At 28.7% G+C, this 16,848-nt stretch overlaps 2 protein-coding genes across 2 annotated transcripts; one reads left to right on the top strand and one right to left on the bottom strand.

The window, feature by feature from the left end:
* Positions 1–216: 216 nt before the first annotated feature.
* LOC137922033 (repetitive organellar protein-like) lies at positions 217–11,248 on the top strand. Its single transcript, XM_068764871.1, has 12 exons — positions 217–366; positions 736–803; positions 882–1,020; positions 2,184–2,285; positions 2,374–2,539; positions 3,460–3,623; positions 4,418–4,472; positions 4,675–7,092; positions 7,164–7,697; positions 7,784–7,963; positions 8,275–8,526; positions 9,233–11,248. The coding sequence occupies exons 1-12, from the start codon at positions 292–294 to the stop codon at positions 9,430–9,432; spliced, it is 4,353 nt and encodes a 1,450-aa protein (XP_068620972.1). The 5' UTR covers positions 217–291; the 3' UTR covers positions 9,433–11,248.
* A 3-nt stretch (positions 11,249–11,251) lies between these two features.
* Positions 11,252–16,817, bottom strand: Vps52 (vacuolar protein sorting 52). Its single transcript, XM_068764872.1, has 7 exons — positions 16,505–16,817; positions 15,506–15,651; positions 14,698–15,265; positions 13,129–13,284; positions 12,923–13,041; positions 12,731–12,854; positions 11,252–11,945 (listed from the first exon to the last, which is right to left on the bottom strand). Exons 1-7 carry the CDS (start codon positions 16,754–16,756, stop codon positions 11,316–11,318), a joined length of 1,995 nt encoding a protein of 664 aa, XP_068620973.1. The 5' UTR covers positions 16,757–16,817; the 3' UTR covers positions 11,252–11,315.
* Between the last annotated feature and the right edge of the window lie 31 nt (positions 16,818–16,848).

The raw sequence follows: 16,848 nt of genomic DNA, 5'->3' as shown, positions 1-16,848 counted from the left end.
TTCCGATTACCTGTATCTACTATCAATGTCTTAAACGCAAATAATAATTTTCCTTCGCGAAACAAAATGCGAAGTCTTATCGAGCATTTAACATTATTATTAATAAGTTTGAATCTGTTGATTAAATCATCTTTACATTAATCTGTGGAAAAACTTGATGTTTTATTATATTCTATAGGTTATGGCAGGTTACTATCTCGCGCGCCGGTTGTGTGATTATGTTTTCAAATAAAAACAATAATGTGGATATCATTTAACAGTGTAAAAATTTCAATTTAATTGCAATTGATAATGTCATCTTCGTTCGATGAAAGTACTTTCAATTTTGATTTAGATTTGTTACAACAAAATCCAAAAAATGTTGGGGTGAGTTATAGGTTATTATTTTTCCAAAACAAATTCTTTCGTTCTATTAGATTGAAATTAATGTATGAGTTTTTATAATAACAATCGTAATCTATATATATACTAACTAAGATATCATATTTCAATTAGTTTTACGATAAAACATGTAAATGATTACCTGTTATAAATTAAACGATTAAATATTTTCTTAACACTGTAACTATTGTCGTGGTTTTTTACTTTATAATGTTTTTGGTTATGTTAGACATATAAACAATCAGATTGTTCATCATAAATATAATTTACGAAAAAAGAAAATATCAGGGTAATATCAAATATGACATAGAACTTACAATACTTTATTATAAATACACTATTACCGTTTTTCAGATTGAATCTAAGATTGAAAAACTGCGGAAAGATATTCATCTTGCTAAAAAGAAAACAATTGCTACTGAGTAAGTAAAATGTTCAGTGAAATTTATAAAAAAATATTGTTTCTACTAATCTACATTTACTAACTCTTTTTGTTACAGTTCTCTAATTAGAAAATATTTTTCTAAATCCGAATTGCTAGAACAGACTGAAAAACAGTTAGTAGGTGCAAAAGAAGAGTGCAAACAAGTTTGTATTGAATACAACACAGCTTTGGAAAAATGCAGTAAGTGGGAAAAGGTAAGAGCTAGATTTAGAAATATTTCTGGTAAAATCAGTCTAATATAAACCAGAGTAAGTATTAGTCAGAAAATTTTTGGTTTGGACCTCAAATTATAATTATTATATATATGAATGTACTTATATGTATATGCACACACACACACACACACACACACACATATATATATATATATATAAATATATATATATATATATAAATATATATATATATATATATATATAAATATATATATATATATATATATATAAATATATATATATATATCATATGTAATAAGCTTTAAAACAAAAATTTCACTAAGAACAAATACAATTATTTTTCTTCTTCTTATAATATTTAATTTAAATTGATTATGATTTTCATATTATTAATGCTTAAATTTTGTTGTATGTGTATGAATTGGTCAGCCGTGAAGGACCTCGAAATATATCCCTTATCTAATGCCACATTTCACATGCTTAATTCATAGCAGGTTGTAATTATTTTTAATAAATATGAAAAAAAGTTGTTTATTAAAGTTGTTGTTAAAAATATTTATTTTCTGAAGAAATACTACATTTATTTGTATGTTTTTAAAGTATGGTATTTTTTTAAAGTAAAACAATCTCAGACATGAAGAAATGGTTTTCTTTTGCACATTTTATTATAGTATACTGTGGTTTTGCTTTCTCCAGACAACTTAGGATTAGAACATACTAAGCAGTCACTATTTTTACCTGTACCATCAGATTGCAAGATATGTAGTTTCCCATCCAATCTCTCCTTGTTATCTGATGTTAAAGATCTTTCAAATTGTACAGTTTCCTCTTCAAGAATTAATATGTATAAAGTTTTCTCTGTATTAATTTTCTGTACAAAAAATAAATTCAAACAATAAAAATTTTTGAAAATTCTCTTAGTAAAACAACGTGTGGTAAATGCTCTATTGGTAATAATAAAGAAAAGGCAATCATATGCCCATTTAATAGGCAACATATTTCAACATGATCCAACTTGTCACCTCACACATGCCATATGACCACTGCATAAAACTACCGCTGACACATCAGAGGTGCCTTATGACCGATAAGGGATATATATATGTTATAGTAAATGTATAGCTTATCCATTAGTTAATAATAATAAAAAATTCTAGTTATATTTTCATCTTTCATTGCAGGATGTACAATTATTATCTGTACAAAATCAAGAGCTGCAGAAAAAGTTGAATATTTCAGATGACCAATACCAGGCTATTCAATCACATGCAAATCAACTTCAGGTTATTTAATTTATCATAAATTTATTTAAGATCATGGTTTTAGTATTTTATAAGTAATATTATAGTCATAATAATATTGATTTTGCAGATGCTGGTACATCAATATGAAACACAGATTGAATCTTTGAAAATAGAAAGTCAATTGGAAAAGGGTTCCCAGAAAGAACAAGTTAAAACTGCATCTGCAAAAAAACCTGAACATGATAACTTACTTAATGACATATGTTTACTTCGAGATATTGTGTTGGGAAAAAGTAAGTAAAATTTTATACTTATATGTAATATAATAAAAAAAAACTTCCTACATTATAAACAGAGATACAATATTAGGATGTAAATTGTAAATAGAGTATTTTTTTTGCAAATAAATAATAAGGGCTTTTTTTTTTGAGTGTCACTTGACTATAGTTATAGTTATTGGTTTTACTTACTTCCAGCGATTTTTCTGAACAAAAGTACTTATCATCATATAGAGTGAAGGATTTTTAATTAATTATAAAGCTTGAGTATAAATTGTTTTGCTACTGTATTAAGAATATTGTACCTGTATTTAAAACCCTCTAAGTTTGTTGTGGACTCTTTTTAAATCCGGGTGTGGTAGGAATTTTCGTAGCTTTAAGTTAAAGTTAAAGATTGCTATTATAGGGGAATATGCTGATTTTAGTTTCTATTAGGGTCTTCTGGCATTCTTCTCATGGCAGCTTACCTGTCAGTCTTGAGATGCTGGGTGTAACCAAGATGTCTACTGACCAATTTTTATGAGTAAATGGCGGATCCATATTAATGGCGCCGCCATTGCTCAAAGTCACACGCTTACACGTTGGTAGTGCAGATGAATCTTGCATAGATAATGATATCAGTTAATTATACTTAAACTTTCAGTACATTAGGTGAAAATACATTAAAATATCAGATGCCTTTATTTATTACCAGTAGCAGTACCCATTCACGCGTTGCTATATTATAGGTGTATAACACAGCAACTTTAGAATTAAAAATTTGAATAAAAAGGAATTTTTAACACTTAACATAAACTCATGATGTTAAACCATTTTTTCAAAAACCTTTCTGCGGATAGACCTAATAATTTGTCTATTGATATCTTATCTATTGAGTACAAATAGACAGACTATATATACAGATTAATTATATATCAAAATATTTTCAATTTCAGAAAAAGTGCAGAGATGTCATAAAGCAATTCTAAAAAAATATGATAAAATTAAATCAATGAAATCAAGTGATGATGTTGGAAATAGTTCTAGCTCTGAAAATGATCTTGAAGAAGTGGATACTTTTGATTGTCCAGAAATATTACCTAATGACAGCATCGACCAGGTATTGTTTTTACAAATATAAACATCCAGTTTTTGATTCTATTTATTTATCAAAAATATTCTATTTTTTTATTAAAACGAAAATGCAATTAAAATTTTTGTAATTTAATATAGTATATTTTGTATTTATATATAATAAAGTGGTTTTAAGATTATGCAATTCAAATCAAATAGATTACAAATTTGGCTAATCCCATTATTAACACATTTATATTCACCATGAGATATGCCTTATTAGTTACGGTGTAGTAGTTATAAACACAGCATTTTATTTGATGTTCTTTTATAATTAAATTTGAATAATAGACAAAAGACTACAATACTGAATTTTGCCAATCTTTTTCATAAGTCTTACTCTTCTGGCAGATGGCCATTTCTAATGCCAGGCATGTTAAAATCAAAATATAGTTCAGTATGCAGACTTTTGTTATCAATTTTAATAGCTTTTTGTGGTAGAAAATTTGCAGTCCGTAATATATTAGTGATGTAATTGTACTAATATATAAAAAGCAGATTTTGTTAATGCCTATGTATATTTCAATTTCAATGGACAAAAATAACTTCTCATTAATTCTATTAATTAAGATACAAAAAATTTTGTTATTTCATATCGTGTTGAGACTAATTAATATAAATTTTGTGAAAAATTTATAAATATACTTAATTCATAAAGCATAAGTGTCAATATAATTCATTTTTATTTATCAATACATTATTAATAATTTTTCATGATTTATTGCAATTTTTTGCTAAATAAACTATTCTGTTTATCTTATTACAACATATATCTTACAGGATAAGAAATTATCTACAGGATGTTCAAATATTTCAGAAAAAAAAGAAAATAATGGTAAGTGTTCAAAAATTATATGTTGAACAATATGATTTGAACATGTATATTGTATTATATTTTATAGCTTTTCCTGGCAAATAGTTAAAATTTGATTTACTTTACAAGAATTTGTTAGAAAGCTGTTTAGAAATTAATATCCCTCATATAAATATAAGGTTATGAAGAATAGAAGTAAATAATGTATTGTTTGATTTTGCAGAAAACTTTGCAGACAAAAAAATGGATGGGGATCATGATTCAGATTCCGGAAATGAAGTAATTAGTGAAGATACTGGTTGTGGTTTATCTTCAGGTTGTTCAGACATCGAAAAATGCTTTAACAGTCCAGATTACTTCATAAACGATAGTCCGTTTAGTACTATTACACAAAGAGAAAAAAAGTATACTGTTGATATTGCCACCAGTCCTATCACGGTATGTAACAAACAGGTGGAGGTTGCTACAAGTCCAATAGCATTTTTATATCAAAACAATTTATGCAACAAGACATTAAGTAAAGATGTTGGTATTACAACAAATTATAGAGATTTTGTAACAACCAAATCTGTAGGTACAACTACTGCGAGACACCTGTATCTGGATAAAGCAACAAGTCCCATCAAAATCAAAAAGATAGAATCACGTTTTGTACATAAAACGACAAGTCCCATTAACTTTGATTTAATTGTTGATGCTTTAGGAACAGAAAATATTAAAAGTGTACAAGAAATAGGGACCAGTCCTGTTCAATTTCATAATTATGTTAGAACAATTGGCACTAATACTATTCAAAGTAAACAAAACGATAAAGCCATCAGCCCCATCCATTTTGATAATGTTCAGAGCACAAGAATATTTGAAAATTTAACAAACGAGCGTGAGTGCTTAGAAATAAACAACAGTAGTATACTGAATGACAGTCGTACTGACCAAGAGGTAGAAAGTATTTTAAACAATATGCGATTAGATCATGAATTGATAACACCTATGCCAAAGTCACCAGTTAAGCCACAAAGTTCAAATAGAGTTCAAGAGTCATGTCCTTATACTTGCCAAGATGCTGCAAAAGTCAGTGAAGAAAATGAGACTTTAAAAACAAGTATTTCTGATCTAGCAAAAGAGATATTAAATATAAAGTCCTTGTTAAAAAGCCATTTGTTGGTACGTGACCAGCATATTAATAGTGGACCAGTGTGTAATGACGATGTTATGCATGCGTCGAAACCCTTGATTTCATATTGCAATAGTGTTGTAAGTTGTCCTAATGTTAATGCACCAAATACTTTAGATATAGTTGTTAATAATAACGAAATAAATTCCCTTGAACATACATCATTACAAAGTGGTGAATTACGTAATAAACCTATCACACCTTGTGATTATGTCATTAGGAGTCCTGTTTTGGATGTATCAGATACTTTTGAAACAGTTACAAATAACAATAAAATAAAATCATTTCAAAATGATAGGTCATTGCTATGTAGTAAATCTCACAATGAAATAGAAAATAAAGAACAAATTCAAGATAGTGTACATAGAAATGACGGAGGTGATAATGATACCTCACTTCAAATATCAGTGAAAACTGCAGAAAAGGCTATGAGGTCCTTAAAGTTGACTAGATTAGAAAAAATGAGGAAAAAATTACTTCCAAAAGGTAAAATTCGAAGAGTGATAACTCCAACAATCAGGAAAAATAGAAAAAATCAACTTATGTCCAAGAAAAAGACCCTGGAGGAAAATTCTAATTCAAACCAAAATAATAAATTAGCATATGAAAACGCTGTTAAAATAATGGCCGAATTAAGAGAAAAAGAAAAGAATAAAATTAAAACAGAGCCCCATAAAAATTTAAACAAAAACTTCAAAAGTAACCATGAATTGCAAGTTGTGCTGTCTAAATGTGATAATATGATTCCAAAAGAAGTAGGTCAGCCTTATCAAACGTCACCAAAATGCAAAACAAAATATTCAAATGATTTAACTGTACAGAATAATGCTACTCCCATAAATAGTGTTACTCCCACAAACATTGAGACTGCTGCTGCCATCCATCATACTCAAAATTCCTTATCTGCTGTTCGAACTTCCATTACTACAAGAAGCCGAAGTAGGCGATTGTCTTCAGCTTTATCCTATGAATCTGACGCAAGCCACAAAGGCACATTAGAAGTACTGTTAGAACACGAAGAGAATCATGTTGAAAATCAAGTTCCTCTCAGTCGTAAGAGGCTTAAGCGTTTTTCGTCTGATAAATCAGAAACAGCTGCTAAAAGAATTTTACGGAGCTCTAGGGCACCACAAGTTGTAAATGATAAGACAGTGAACTGTAGTATAGAATATAATACATCCAATAATTTGGATTCAAAATCCATAGTAAATGAAAGGCGATCTAGTCGAACATCAATTTCTCAAAAAATTGAAGATATTAAAACAAATTCTGAGATATTTAAATCAACAAAATTGGTAACTTACAACGATCTTGACATCTTCTCTAACAAATGCTTACAAAAAACTCCTTGCAATGCATCAAGTGTAACTTCAGCAAAGGCAGAGCATCCTAAAGAAAGCATTATGTGCAGAATGCTAGAAAAGTATGGAAAATCGTCAGTTAGGTGCTTTGAAAAGAAATTGCCAGGTATGTTCCCAAAATGTTATTTATTTGACTTTTACTAATGTTGATACTCAATAATCTTAAATAAATTTCAGAGGCTAAAGTAAACTCGGTCTCTAAACAACTGGAAGAAGCCATTGCACATATCCTAAAAGTTCCTCCACATGAAACAAAACAGGCTATGAATGCTTTTGTTAATGAAATAAAGAAAATGAACATGAGAATCTTCCTCGCTGGTTTTATGAAATATTTGACAGATCCTGCACGCAAAGACGAATTATTTAACAAAGTGAGTGCGCCACCTGCGCCACAGATGACTAAATCTGAACAAGTCTTGTTATATATTATCAAGCAACTTCAACAATCTTGTGCTTCTGGAAATTTTGTTGAATCTGTTTTATGCAATATTGAGTTTGCACTGTTTCAATTACATCATACACCTGACTTTGGGACTGTGGAGAGCCTGTCACATTTCTATGCAGTGGTGTGCCGATTTATTGGAGCAAAGAGTCGTCTACGGCTTTTTATATTAGACGCAATGTATTGCATTCAGTTTAAGTCAGTGGCTCTAATAAAGCAGTGTTTGGAAGTTTGGATGCCCATTTTACCATTGGCACATATGGGAATAGGTAATTTATAAAATATGCTAAAACTGGTACTTTGAAAATAATTTAGCCTAATACTACATTGTTTGTTTATCTATTTAATTTTACAGCAAAGACTCCATTAGTTACGTGTTTAGTGTACCTCCTACACTTTTTTAAGTGTGAAGACAGATTTAACAGGGTACAAGGAATAAGGGATATCTTAAGTCGTAAATATTTTTACCAAGTAACAGAGTGGACTGAAGCAAAGATACTAGAAATGTTCAAGAATGCTATAAACGATTTACGAGGTAAGAATGATACATTTTCTAGTAACTATGTATAATGTTAATTTATAAGGTAATCTTATAATATAAAAATATTTAATTTATTGAATGGAATTTTAACTTTTAAATAAATGATTTAGTTTTTTTCACATTAATAGTTCAATTGATGCTAACAACAATTGAACTACTAATTTTTACATTTAAACCTTTTGCTTTATAAATAAACAATATATCAAAAAGAAAGTTAGGGTATTTGCTGTTATTTACCATTTGTTTGATAATACACATTTACATGTTACAATGTTTTATTACAATGTTAATTTTTATTATTTCAGATATACCCATAGAGAAGAAAATGCTTAGAATGTCATTAATAATACTAGCAAAACGTAGGGGACCACATTGGTGCCAAAAGCACATAGTTAAAAACATGTTACAACCACTAATAGAAAAGGAACAAGCACCAAATAGAGTAAAAGAATTTTGTATTTCAGTTTTGGGACCACTTTTAAAGCCATATCCTAATGATATGAAAGTACACTGTGAAATTGTAGTTAACCAGTTATTGGAAATGCTAGAACGTGATAGTAAGTTGTAATCTTTATTTATTCAATTATGTAAGCACAAACACCTTTGTTATAATCAGTGGGAATAATAATACTTTGGAGCAAAATCACATCTTTGTTAAATCAACTTATATACATATGTAATTAGATTCATTACTTGTCATTCATGACTTCATTGAGTATTTAAAATAACATTTATATGTGATTGCTATTAAGTAGATAATTATTGTTTCCTATTAAGTAGATAATCAACATAGTTTAATTTAAGCAATCAATAATTAACTATAATTATGTTAATAAGTAATGGACGGAAACATTTATTATATTTAAACATAAACTTGGTTGTGATTGCTGACTGGGCGTCTTCTCGGTTGACATGACCATGACCATAATGACATTAAATATAAAATTAACATTAATAAACTATATAAATATATGATAATATATAAATGTATTGACAAATAGGCATCCCTTACCACACTTTTAAGGGAGTATATATTAAGGGGGTATGCAGTTGATATTATTTTTTAATAATGTTCAAAATGTTAACTTTGCTTTAGTGTGTATCATTCCATAACCTTTTTTCATTGTATGCCTTTTTATGGACTTTTGAATCTAATATCAATCATATATATTGTGTTTTACAATGAACTACTTTAATATAATACTAAAATAGGATGTTACCCAATAAAACAACTTTGAACAGTTTTAAATTCTAAATTTACAGTTACATCCCAAATGAAAGAGGCCATCTTTACAAGCTTACTTTACATGAGAAGACATAATCAAAATCGTGTAACTCAAGCATTATTGTCATGGAAGCCTCAACAAATATCTACGGAGCTAGAGAACTTGTTGAAGGATTATGTTAGAGAAAAACCAGTCAAAGTATGGAAAAATACTCTATCAAGAATTTCCGTCATGTGAAGAGCTTATAATCTATAAGGGTAATTTATTCTGCTGATGTAAATAAGTTTAAAAAACAATTTTAAATTAAGGTGCTGTATATAGCGACGATTTGATAGTTTTCATGAATGTTTCTTAGGTTTTTAAACAAATAAAAACACTCATGTTTGTTTTATAATTTTTGACAAAATTTATTTCTGTTATTAATATTTCAGTTTTTTATGTCACATAACTTTAACGCATGGAGGATGTAAGCATTCTTCGTTTTATTATCCCAAAGATGACTTTCACTTTATGCTTTTAAGAATAACTAGTAACAATTCTAACAAGCATCTGAACTTTGTAAGTTTTGTTTCGTGAAGTTTTATTAAAGAACTATGTTTTCTTGGTTGAATTTGTAAAATAGTATTTGTGAAATGATTATGATTTGTATTTATATATAGAAGCTGCGCATTATCTAGCGGAAAAACTTTAATATACAAGTTTTAACTTTTGCTGAGCAATTCCAACGAAAAACGAAGTAATGTGATTGACAAGCTTTGTAAATTATTTATTAATGTTTTACTATGATCGGCACAGGGATTGTTACCATATTTTCTCTAATTGTCTTGTAAAAGTTATTTGGATTCTACACAATTATTTGCTCTTCTTACTGTGTTTACTTTTAACTCATTCGAGGCTGATTAAAATAGCTTATGCAATGTTTATAATGGAAACATTAGATTGTTACAAATAATATCTAATTGTATAAATGAAAATCTTTTTAATAATTTTTCTAGTGATCAAGCTGGAAATACTATGTGCAATCATAATCATTATGAAAATTATCTTATGATTAACAACGTGTACAAAAAATTAATTCATTTGCTTTTTCAAAAAATATCTCGAATGGGTTAAGAAAGCAATGTGTAGCACAAAAAAAGAACCACAAAGCACTTTGTTTATTATTTTGTAAATTTGTAGTCAAAAAATTACAAAATTTTGTGCACAATGTTTGTGTTCCTCTTACAATATGTATGGTACTAAAAAGTAATGTTATGGTCTGTTTGCTATTGCTGAGTCTATAGTACTAAAAGCTGGTTTTAACACTCTGGAAAAATTTTACTTTCTTAAAATTGTTTACCCTCGAACTTCCCATACATATTTATACAATGGTACCTGTTTTGGCAAACTTGTGTTTTTAAGAATTAAATAACAAGTATTAATTGAAGAAAAACTTTCATATGCTTTATCGTGGATGTTCAAAGAGAATATTTACACTATTACTGTTTTTGCTCTCCTTTATCTGCTTTAATTGGTTATTTATAATGGTATATGTTGGCGGTAAACCAACTACTTGTATTATACATTACATATGTTTTTTTAACCAGTGATAATAATCTTTTCGTGTATAGAAGTTAAATGAAACTATAAATAATTAGTAAATGTTCTGATTTATAGTTATTATTTGCTGTAAGTTTGTATATTATATGGGAAGTCTGTACTGCAAGAATTCGAGTTAAAAAAGGGAATAGAAATTAAGTTTTTAAGGGCACACATTGTGGACCGAGTGGAATAAAAGTTTATTAAGAAAATACTACTGTTAAAATTTTTAGGAACAGCAAAAAATGTTGGGTTGTCCATGATTATTCATAGCGTACGTCATACATTCTCGTCGTACGAACGTGTCCACCTGATGTGCTATTCTTCATGTAAATATATTCCGAAAAAGAAGAGGCATATGTGCACGTTTACAGAAATGCAATTGAAATGACTAGAATGTCCAGTCCGACCGTGGTTTTCCTCATTATACTTTCTGTGATTTAAATAAGGATGTAAAAAAATAAAATTTTTGGAATTTTCATAATAGATATTTTATTACCTCTAACATATTGCTATAATAAATTAAAGAACATAGTCGTAATCTAGTAATTTGTTTTATATTTTTTTATTTCTACCATAATTACATGTATGTTGACTAACTGGGTACGAGCATTGGGTGTCAGTAACTTAGCAAACTTGTGATAGTATTGCACAAAATTAGTGAGGGCCATTTGCAACAATCCAGATCCAGTAACCAGATTCGGAAATGATATGAGTACTTCTCTATGAATTTCTTCGAGACTCTGTTTCCATCCAGCCGTGAATGAAGCAACTAAAGATATTGACTTCTTTTCCAAGTTATTCAATTCACTTGTCTTGCCGCATTCAACTAACTGTTCTCCTTCTTTTACAAATTGCATTAAACCTCCGAAATGGGGGCTCAAAATTTCTTCAACATATTCTGTACTTCTTGCTTGTAACTGTTCTCTGAAGCTTTCTGCCTCTTTTGTGTTGTCTCTGGTTCTTTCCATTAGAATGCTTAAAACCATATCATAATTATTAATTAAAAATATTAATTGTTGAATTCTTTGCGGAAATTCTGCTGCCATCTTTAATAAGAAACAGTTGACTTCATCTTGTAAAATCAATAAGAGATTATTTAACTCTTCAGAAGGGAATTGTTCACTTAAGCTTAACATCGCAGCCGAAAACTCCGCATATCTCCGAGTTATCTGTGCAAAAATAAAATAATTTTATTACACCTCTTTGTAGAACCCAGCTAAGTCTACGACTTTCGCGCATGCTAATTTCAAAAATTAGCTACTTCGAATGTTTTTTAAAAACGATATTATATGAGGACACTCAACACAGTAAAAGGCACTATACGCATTAAAAGGGTTGTGTTCAACCTTGACAAATTTATGAAGAAATTATAAAAAAGTACTAGTATGACATTTTATGTTTTATTTAAGCATATAGACAGTTATGTAATTGAAAATATTTTTTGGTTAAAATTTTTCGAATGTTCAACATTTGCACACTTCCAGGAAGCAATTAGGTACAAAAGTCGAGGGCCTACCGTATCGATTATTAATGAAAATGAGGCACAACCTTTTTCTTGCCTTTGAAATAAAAAATAAATAACTGTGGTTATTGAAACCATTTGTCTGGTGAACAATTTGTACAGAATAGCTTTATTATAATAGAATCTGAAAATTATGATGATTAAAACAATAATTTAAATAAAATGTTCATCTGGTAGTACACTGTCCATATTGATAGAGATATTTAAGATTTTGCAATAGATTTTGTATAATTTAAATATTTAAATGAAGTCATAAATATTATTTTTTCTTCTCTTAAGCCGATGGACGCCCGTTGCAAAGCATAGACCTTCCCCAAAGATCGCCACGACGACCTGCCCTGTGCTGCCTGCATCCAGCGACTTTTTGGGCTCGTGATCACCACTCGAGAATCTTTCGGACATATAATTTATAGTAAAAGCTAAAGGACTTACGTAATGTGGTCCAAGTTCCTTATTAGATAATTTTGCAGGGTCACATTCTCTTACACTTTGTATATTTAGTTTGAGCACATGCTCCAACCTTGGACTTAATGCATTTAACAAAGAATCCCAATAACTGAAATAACATTTAAAAAATTATTTATTATGTAGTTATGTAAAAAATTAATATTTTTTACTATTTACCTGTCCAAGGCTGGTACAGCCCTTTTGTGACACATCCATTTATATCTGTTGATTAATTGTATACACAGAAATAGTGCAAGACAATCATAACATTCTAATACATAGATTTCCACATTTTTCTAGAAAAACCAAAATACCACTATTTAAAATATATTACAAATAGTAAAATTAACACTATTTAGAAAGAATAGGATAGACATACAAACCACAAGTAATGACAATGTTTTTCCCAATATTCTATCAAAAAGCTCTTGTGCATGGCTTGCTTTAACATGGAAAAACTCTGTTGTAAATAAATATTCTCTACAACTGTTATCCACTAATGCATACTGCAGACTTCTGAATAGTGCTTCGTATGAGTACTGAAAACAAAAATAATAATATGTGGGTAGTCATTAAAATTAATAAGTTGTAGAAGAAAATTAACACTTCTATTTGTTCATTAGTTGATCGTCAAATAAATATCTAATGAGACAAAAATATCAAAGAGTGATAATATTATTTGAATAATTACTTGGTAAAATAATCATACACAAACCTCAATAGAAACAAAGGAGAATTCGATTGTTAAGCACAAACACTGAAGTGGACCAAAATATCTTTAAAATTGAGGGAGAAAACAAACATTTATAAAAGAAAGGCAATAACACATAGGTACTATGTGTATGTGACAACTATCTTTGGAAATTAATTTGCATGCACATAAATTAGAAGATTTTTAAAAATCTATAAATAAAACCATTTGAGTCCAAAAAAAAGCATTATTACTTTAATACATGTCACATTGAGATAATTAAAAGTAACTGGACACACTTCATGTGGAAAATATCTGAAATATTTTATGGAAGCAATTCAAAAGATAGTATGACGAAATAAAAATTAGCAATTGTAATTTGGAACAAGAGTCTTATCGTATACAAGATTTATTTGTTATAAATGAACATCAAAGTATTTCTTTAGCAGTCATAAATTTTTTTTGACCATGTATATCATGGTCAGTTAACCCTTATTGATTGTCAGTCAATTCTGACGTGTCAATAATAGTTTTCTGCAGCGGTTGTATGGCATTTGTTAGATAACAATTTGGATCATGTTGAAACATGCTGCCTATTAAACACACATACCTTTTCAGTTGATCATTACCAAACAGAGCATACAGTGAACAAATACACATACAGCAACCTCATACAGTGAAATTCAATATTTTTTATTGTTATTTAATAATAATAATAATAATTGAATTTATTTTGTGACCAAAAATGAATATAGCAAATTTTGTAAATTTTAATATTGATAGTTCAGAATGCAATTTCAGTTGGTCAGTTTTTTTGCATTTAGTGAAAAAAATCTCTATATGCATGACACCAAAATTTACAATAGAGGCCATAAGCTTCACCTTTTTGTAAGGAATCTGGGTTTAAATGTATTATAGTATTTGTGAGGACAGTACTGATAATGTCTATGTAGAGATTTGTAATAATTGGTCCACTGCATTCAGAAACAGAAAGTAATATGACTAGAAGACCGACTTTAGACTTTTATCTTGATAAAAATATCATATTTCATACACCATTTAGAAAAGTAATATCAATTAAAAACTAAAGGTATGTAAACAGCACTACAGAAATTATTTGGTTTCACAAGGAAAGATTTAAAGAGATGTGTTTACTGATTTACATTTTTTGGAAACATCAACAGACACTAGAAACTTCCTGCATTTCTACATTGTCTTAAATAATTTTTACAGTATTTATAAAACCTGTATCTTAACTTACTTTTGTCTTTTGCTGCACATGAGGAACTATAATTGGAGCTTCCAACTGCTGAGCTAAGACATCTCCTCGGTTTCCGATTGTAAATATAGTATTTTTATTTTTTAAATTGGACTTTTGGAAAAATCCTCCTTTGGAGCCATCTTCTATTCCCATAAGATCGTCTTTTGTTGCTACTTCTTCATATTTAAGCTTATCTAGCCGAGATGCATATGATTTAAAATAGGAGTAATAAACTTTACTTAGTGTGTCAATGTATTCATTACATATTTCTTGAGCAACATTCCTTTCATTTGTTAATACAAATTCAAAGAAAAATTTAAATTTAAGCATTGTATTTTGAGGTATCTGATAGTTGGCCATTGGTTTACGGAATTTGTATATTTGTTCCAGTATGTAAGATCGTATTTTAGATACTGCTTTTATTTTTAACTTTTCTAATACATCCTTTACATCATGACAGGACTTGGTTTCTTTAAAATCTTGTTCTTTTACAAAAGTGAGTTTTTGATTTAATATTGCCAGCTGCACCATGAATTCTTTGTCTGTTACGGGGACATTATTGATGCCACTGGAATCATCAAATGCAATCACTATTTTTATAACTTGTTATTATTACCAAATTTATTTAAATTTTTAAATTAATAATTATTAAAACATTCTCCGGATAATTTTTATACAGTTCATTAAATTACTATGGGTTAATTTCAATTACAAAAGTTTTCATTTTATTTTTTTGTCTTTGTTTTTTAAAGTAAGCTTTTGCACACACTGGTAGCCAGATAATGCTACAAAATTTATAACAACTTACAAAATAAGTGTTTCCGAAACAGCCATATCTTCTATAAATGACGAAAGTGGCCCCTTAAGTGCTTGCCTGTTGGACAGTTGAACAGACATATTTACAGACCGTTTCTGCAAACTGATGATTTCATTGCTTATGCTTCCTAAGTCATTCTGCGGAACAACATTAATTGTGTAATAAATTTGGAATATATAAAGAAAATATATTTTTATGGGAAACAACTAATATCAACATTAAAAGAAAGTCGTACAGTATATAAATTAATTACTTGTTAAATTCACTACTTTACAACACATATGTTATAGTAAAAACCAGAGCGCTCTAATATTGTTTTTATTCAAGATGAGGATTACAGTTTATTTTGTTTGATTAACTAGATCATTACATTTTAATAATAATAAGCAATGATTGAACTATAATATTAATTCTGTAGATTAAGGTAAATCCCACAATTTTTTTAAAAAATTTCCTAAATTTCAATGTTTACTGCTCTATAACAATTAAATATATTTATAATTCTTATATTTAAATATCAGAGGAGATAAGATATTGTTGACTATTTATATATTTTTAATAATTGATGAATTTACTAATAGATAAAAAGATAAAAATTATTAGTTCTCTTTTTGAAAAGCAGCATGTATAAGTATAAGACTATTGTAACATGTCAGTTAATATTAAATAACACCTTCACTCATTTACAAAAACACTTTTTTTCTGTAGCTGTATATAAAAAATAAATCAAACTGAACACTGTAATAATATCACCATTAACGTATTAAGTTTAGGTTAGTTGGATAAACAGAATCTGTACATAAGTTGGTATGATATATGCTTATGATATTTAGTATTGAACAAAATGGTAATCATAAATGATATCCTTTTGTATTAAGTGCGGAAATAATCAGCCCTATTGGAAATCTAAGAGGGACGGCTATGTTGTGGAAGTGGCTGAAATGATGATGATGATAAATAGTACTATTGTTGTATTATTGTTATACGTACTTGGAATACTAAGAGCATACTTTCCATGCGAGCTAGAATACCATCACATTCCTCGATTTGACCATGCAGGGAAGCAATATTTTCACTTTCCCTTAAATAATCCGATACAGAAGTTTTTTCAGCTTCTTTAATTTCCTTATCGATTTGTAGAGCGTACTCACGTAAATCAGTACCATTTTTTAAAACTTCTTGTATTTCGAAATCTTCCAGATTCTTGTCAAGTGTTTCTTTAGTATTTAGTATCTCGGTCATAATTATTTAAATCAGTTAAATCGGTATTGTAATGACAATTATTTAACCAAATTTAGCAATAGCCAAGGTTTATTGTGTATAAAAATTGACAA

Source organism: Battus philenor, unplaced genomic scaffold (assembly GCF_028537555.1).
Source record: "Battus philenor isolate CCGP_79_NKW_IND1 unplaced genomic scaffold, ilBatPhil1.0.hap1 SCAF_2, whole genome shotgun sequence".
NCBI classification, from domain to species: domain Eukaryota; kingdom Metazoa; phylum Arthropoda; class Insecta; order Lepidoptera; family Papilionidae; genus Battus; species Battus philenor.
This window is presented reverse-complemented; position numbering and strand designations above follow the sequence as displayed.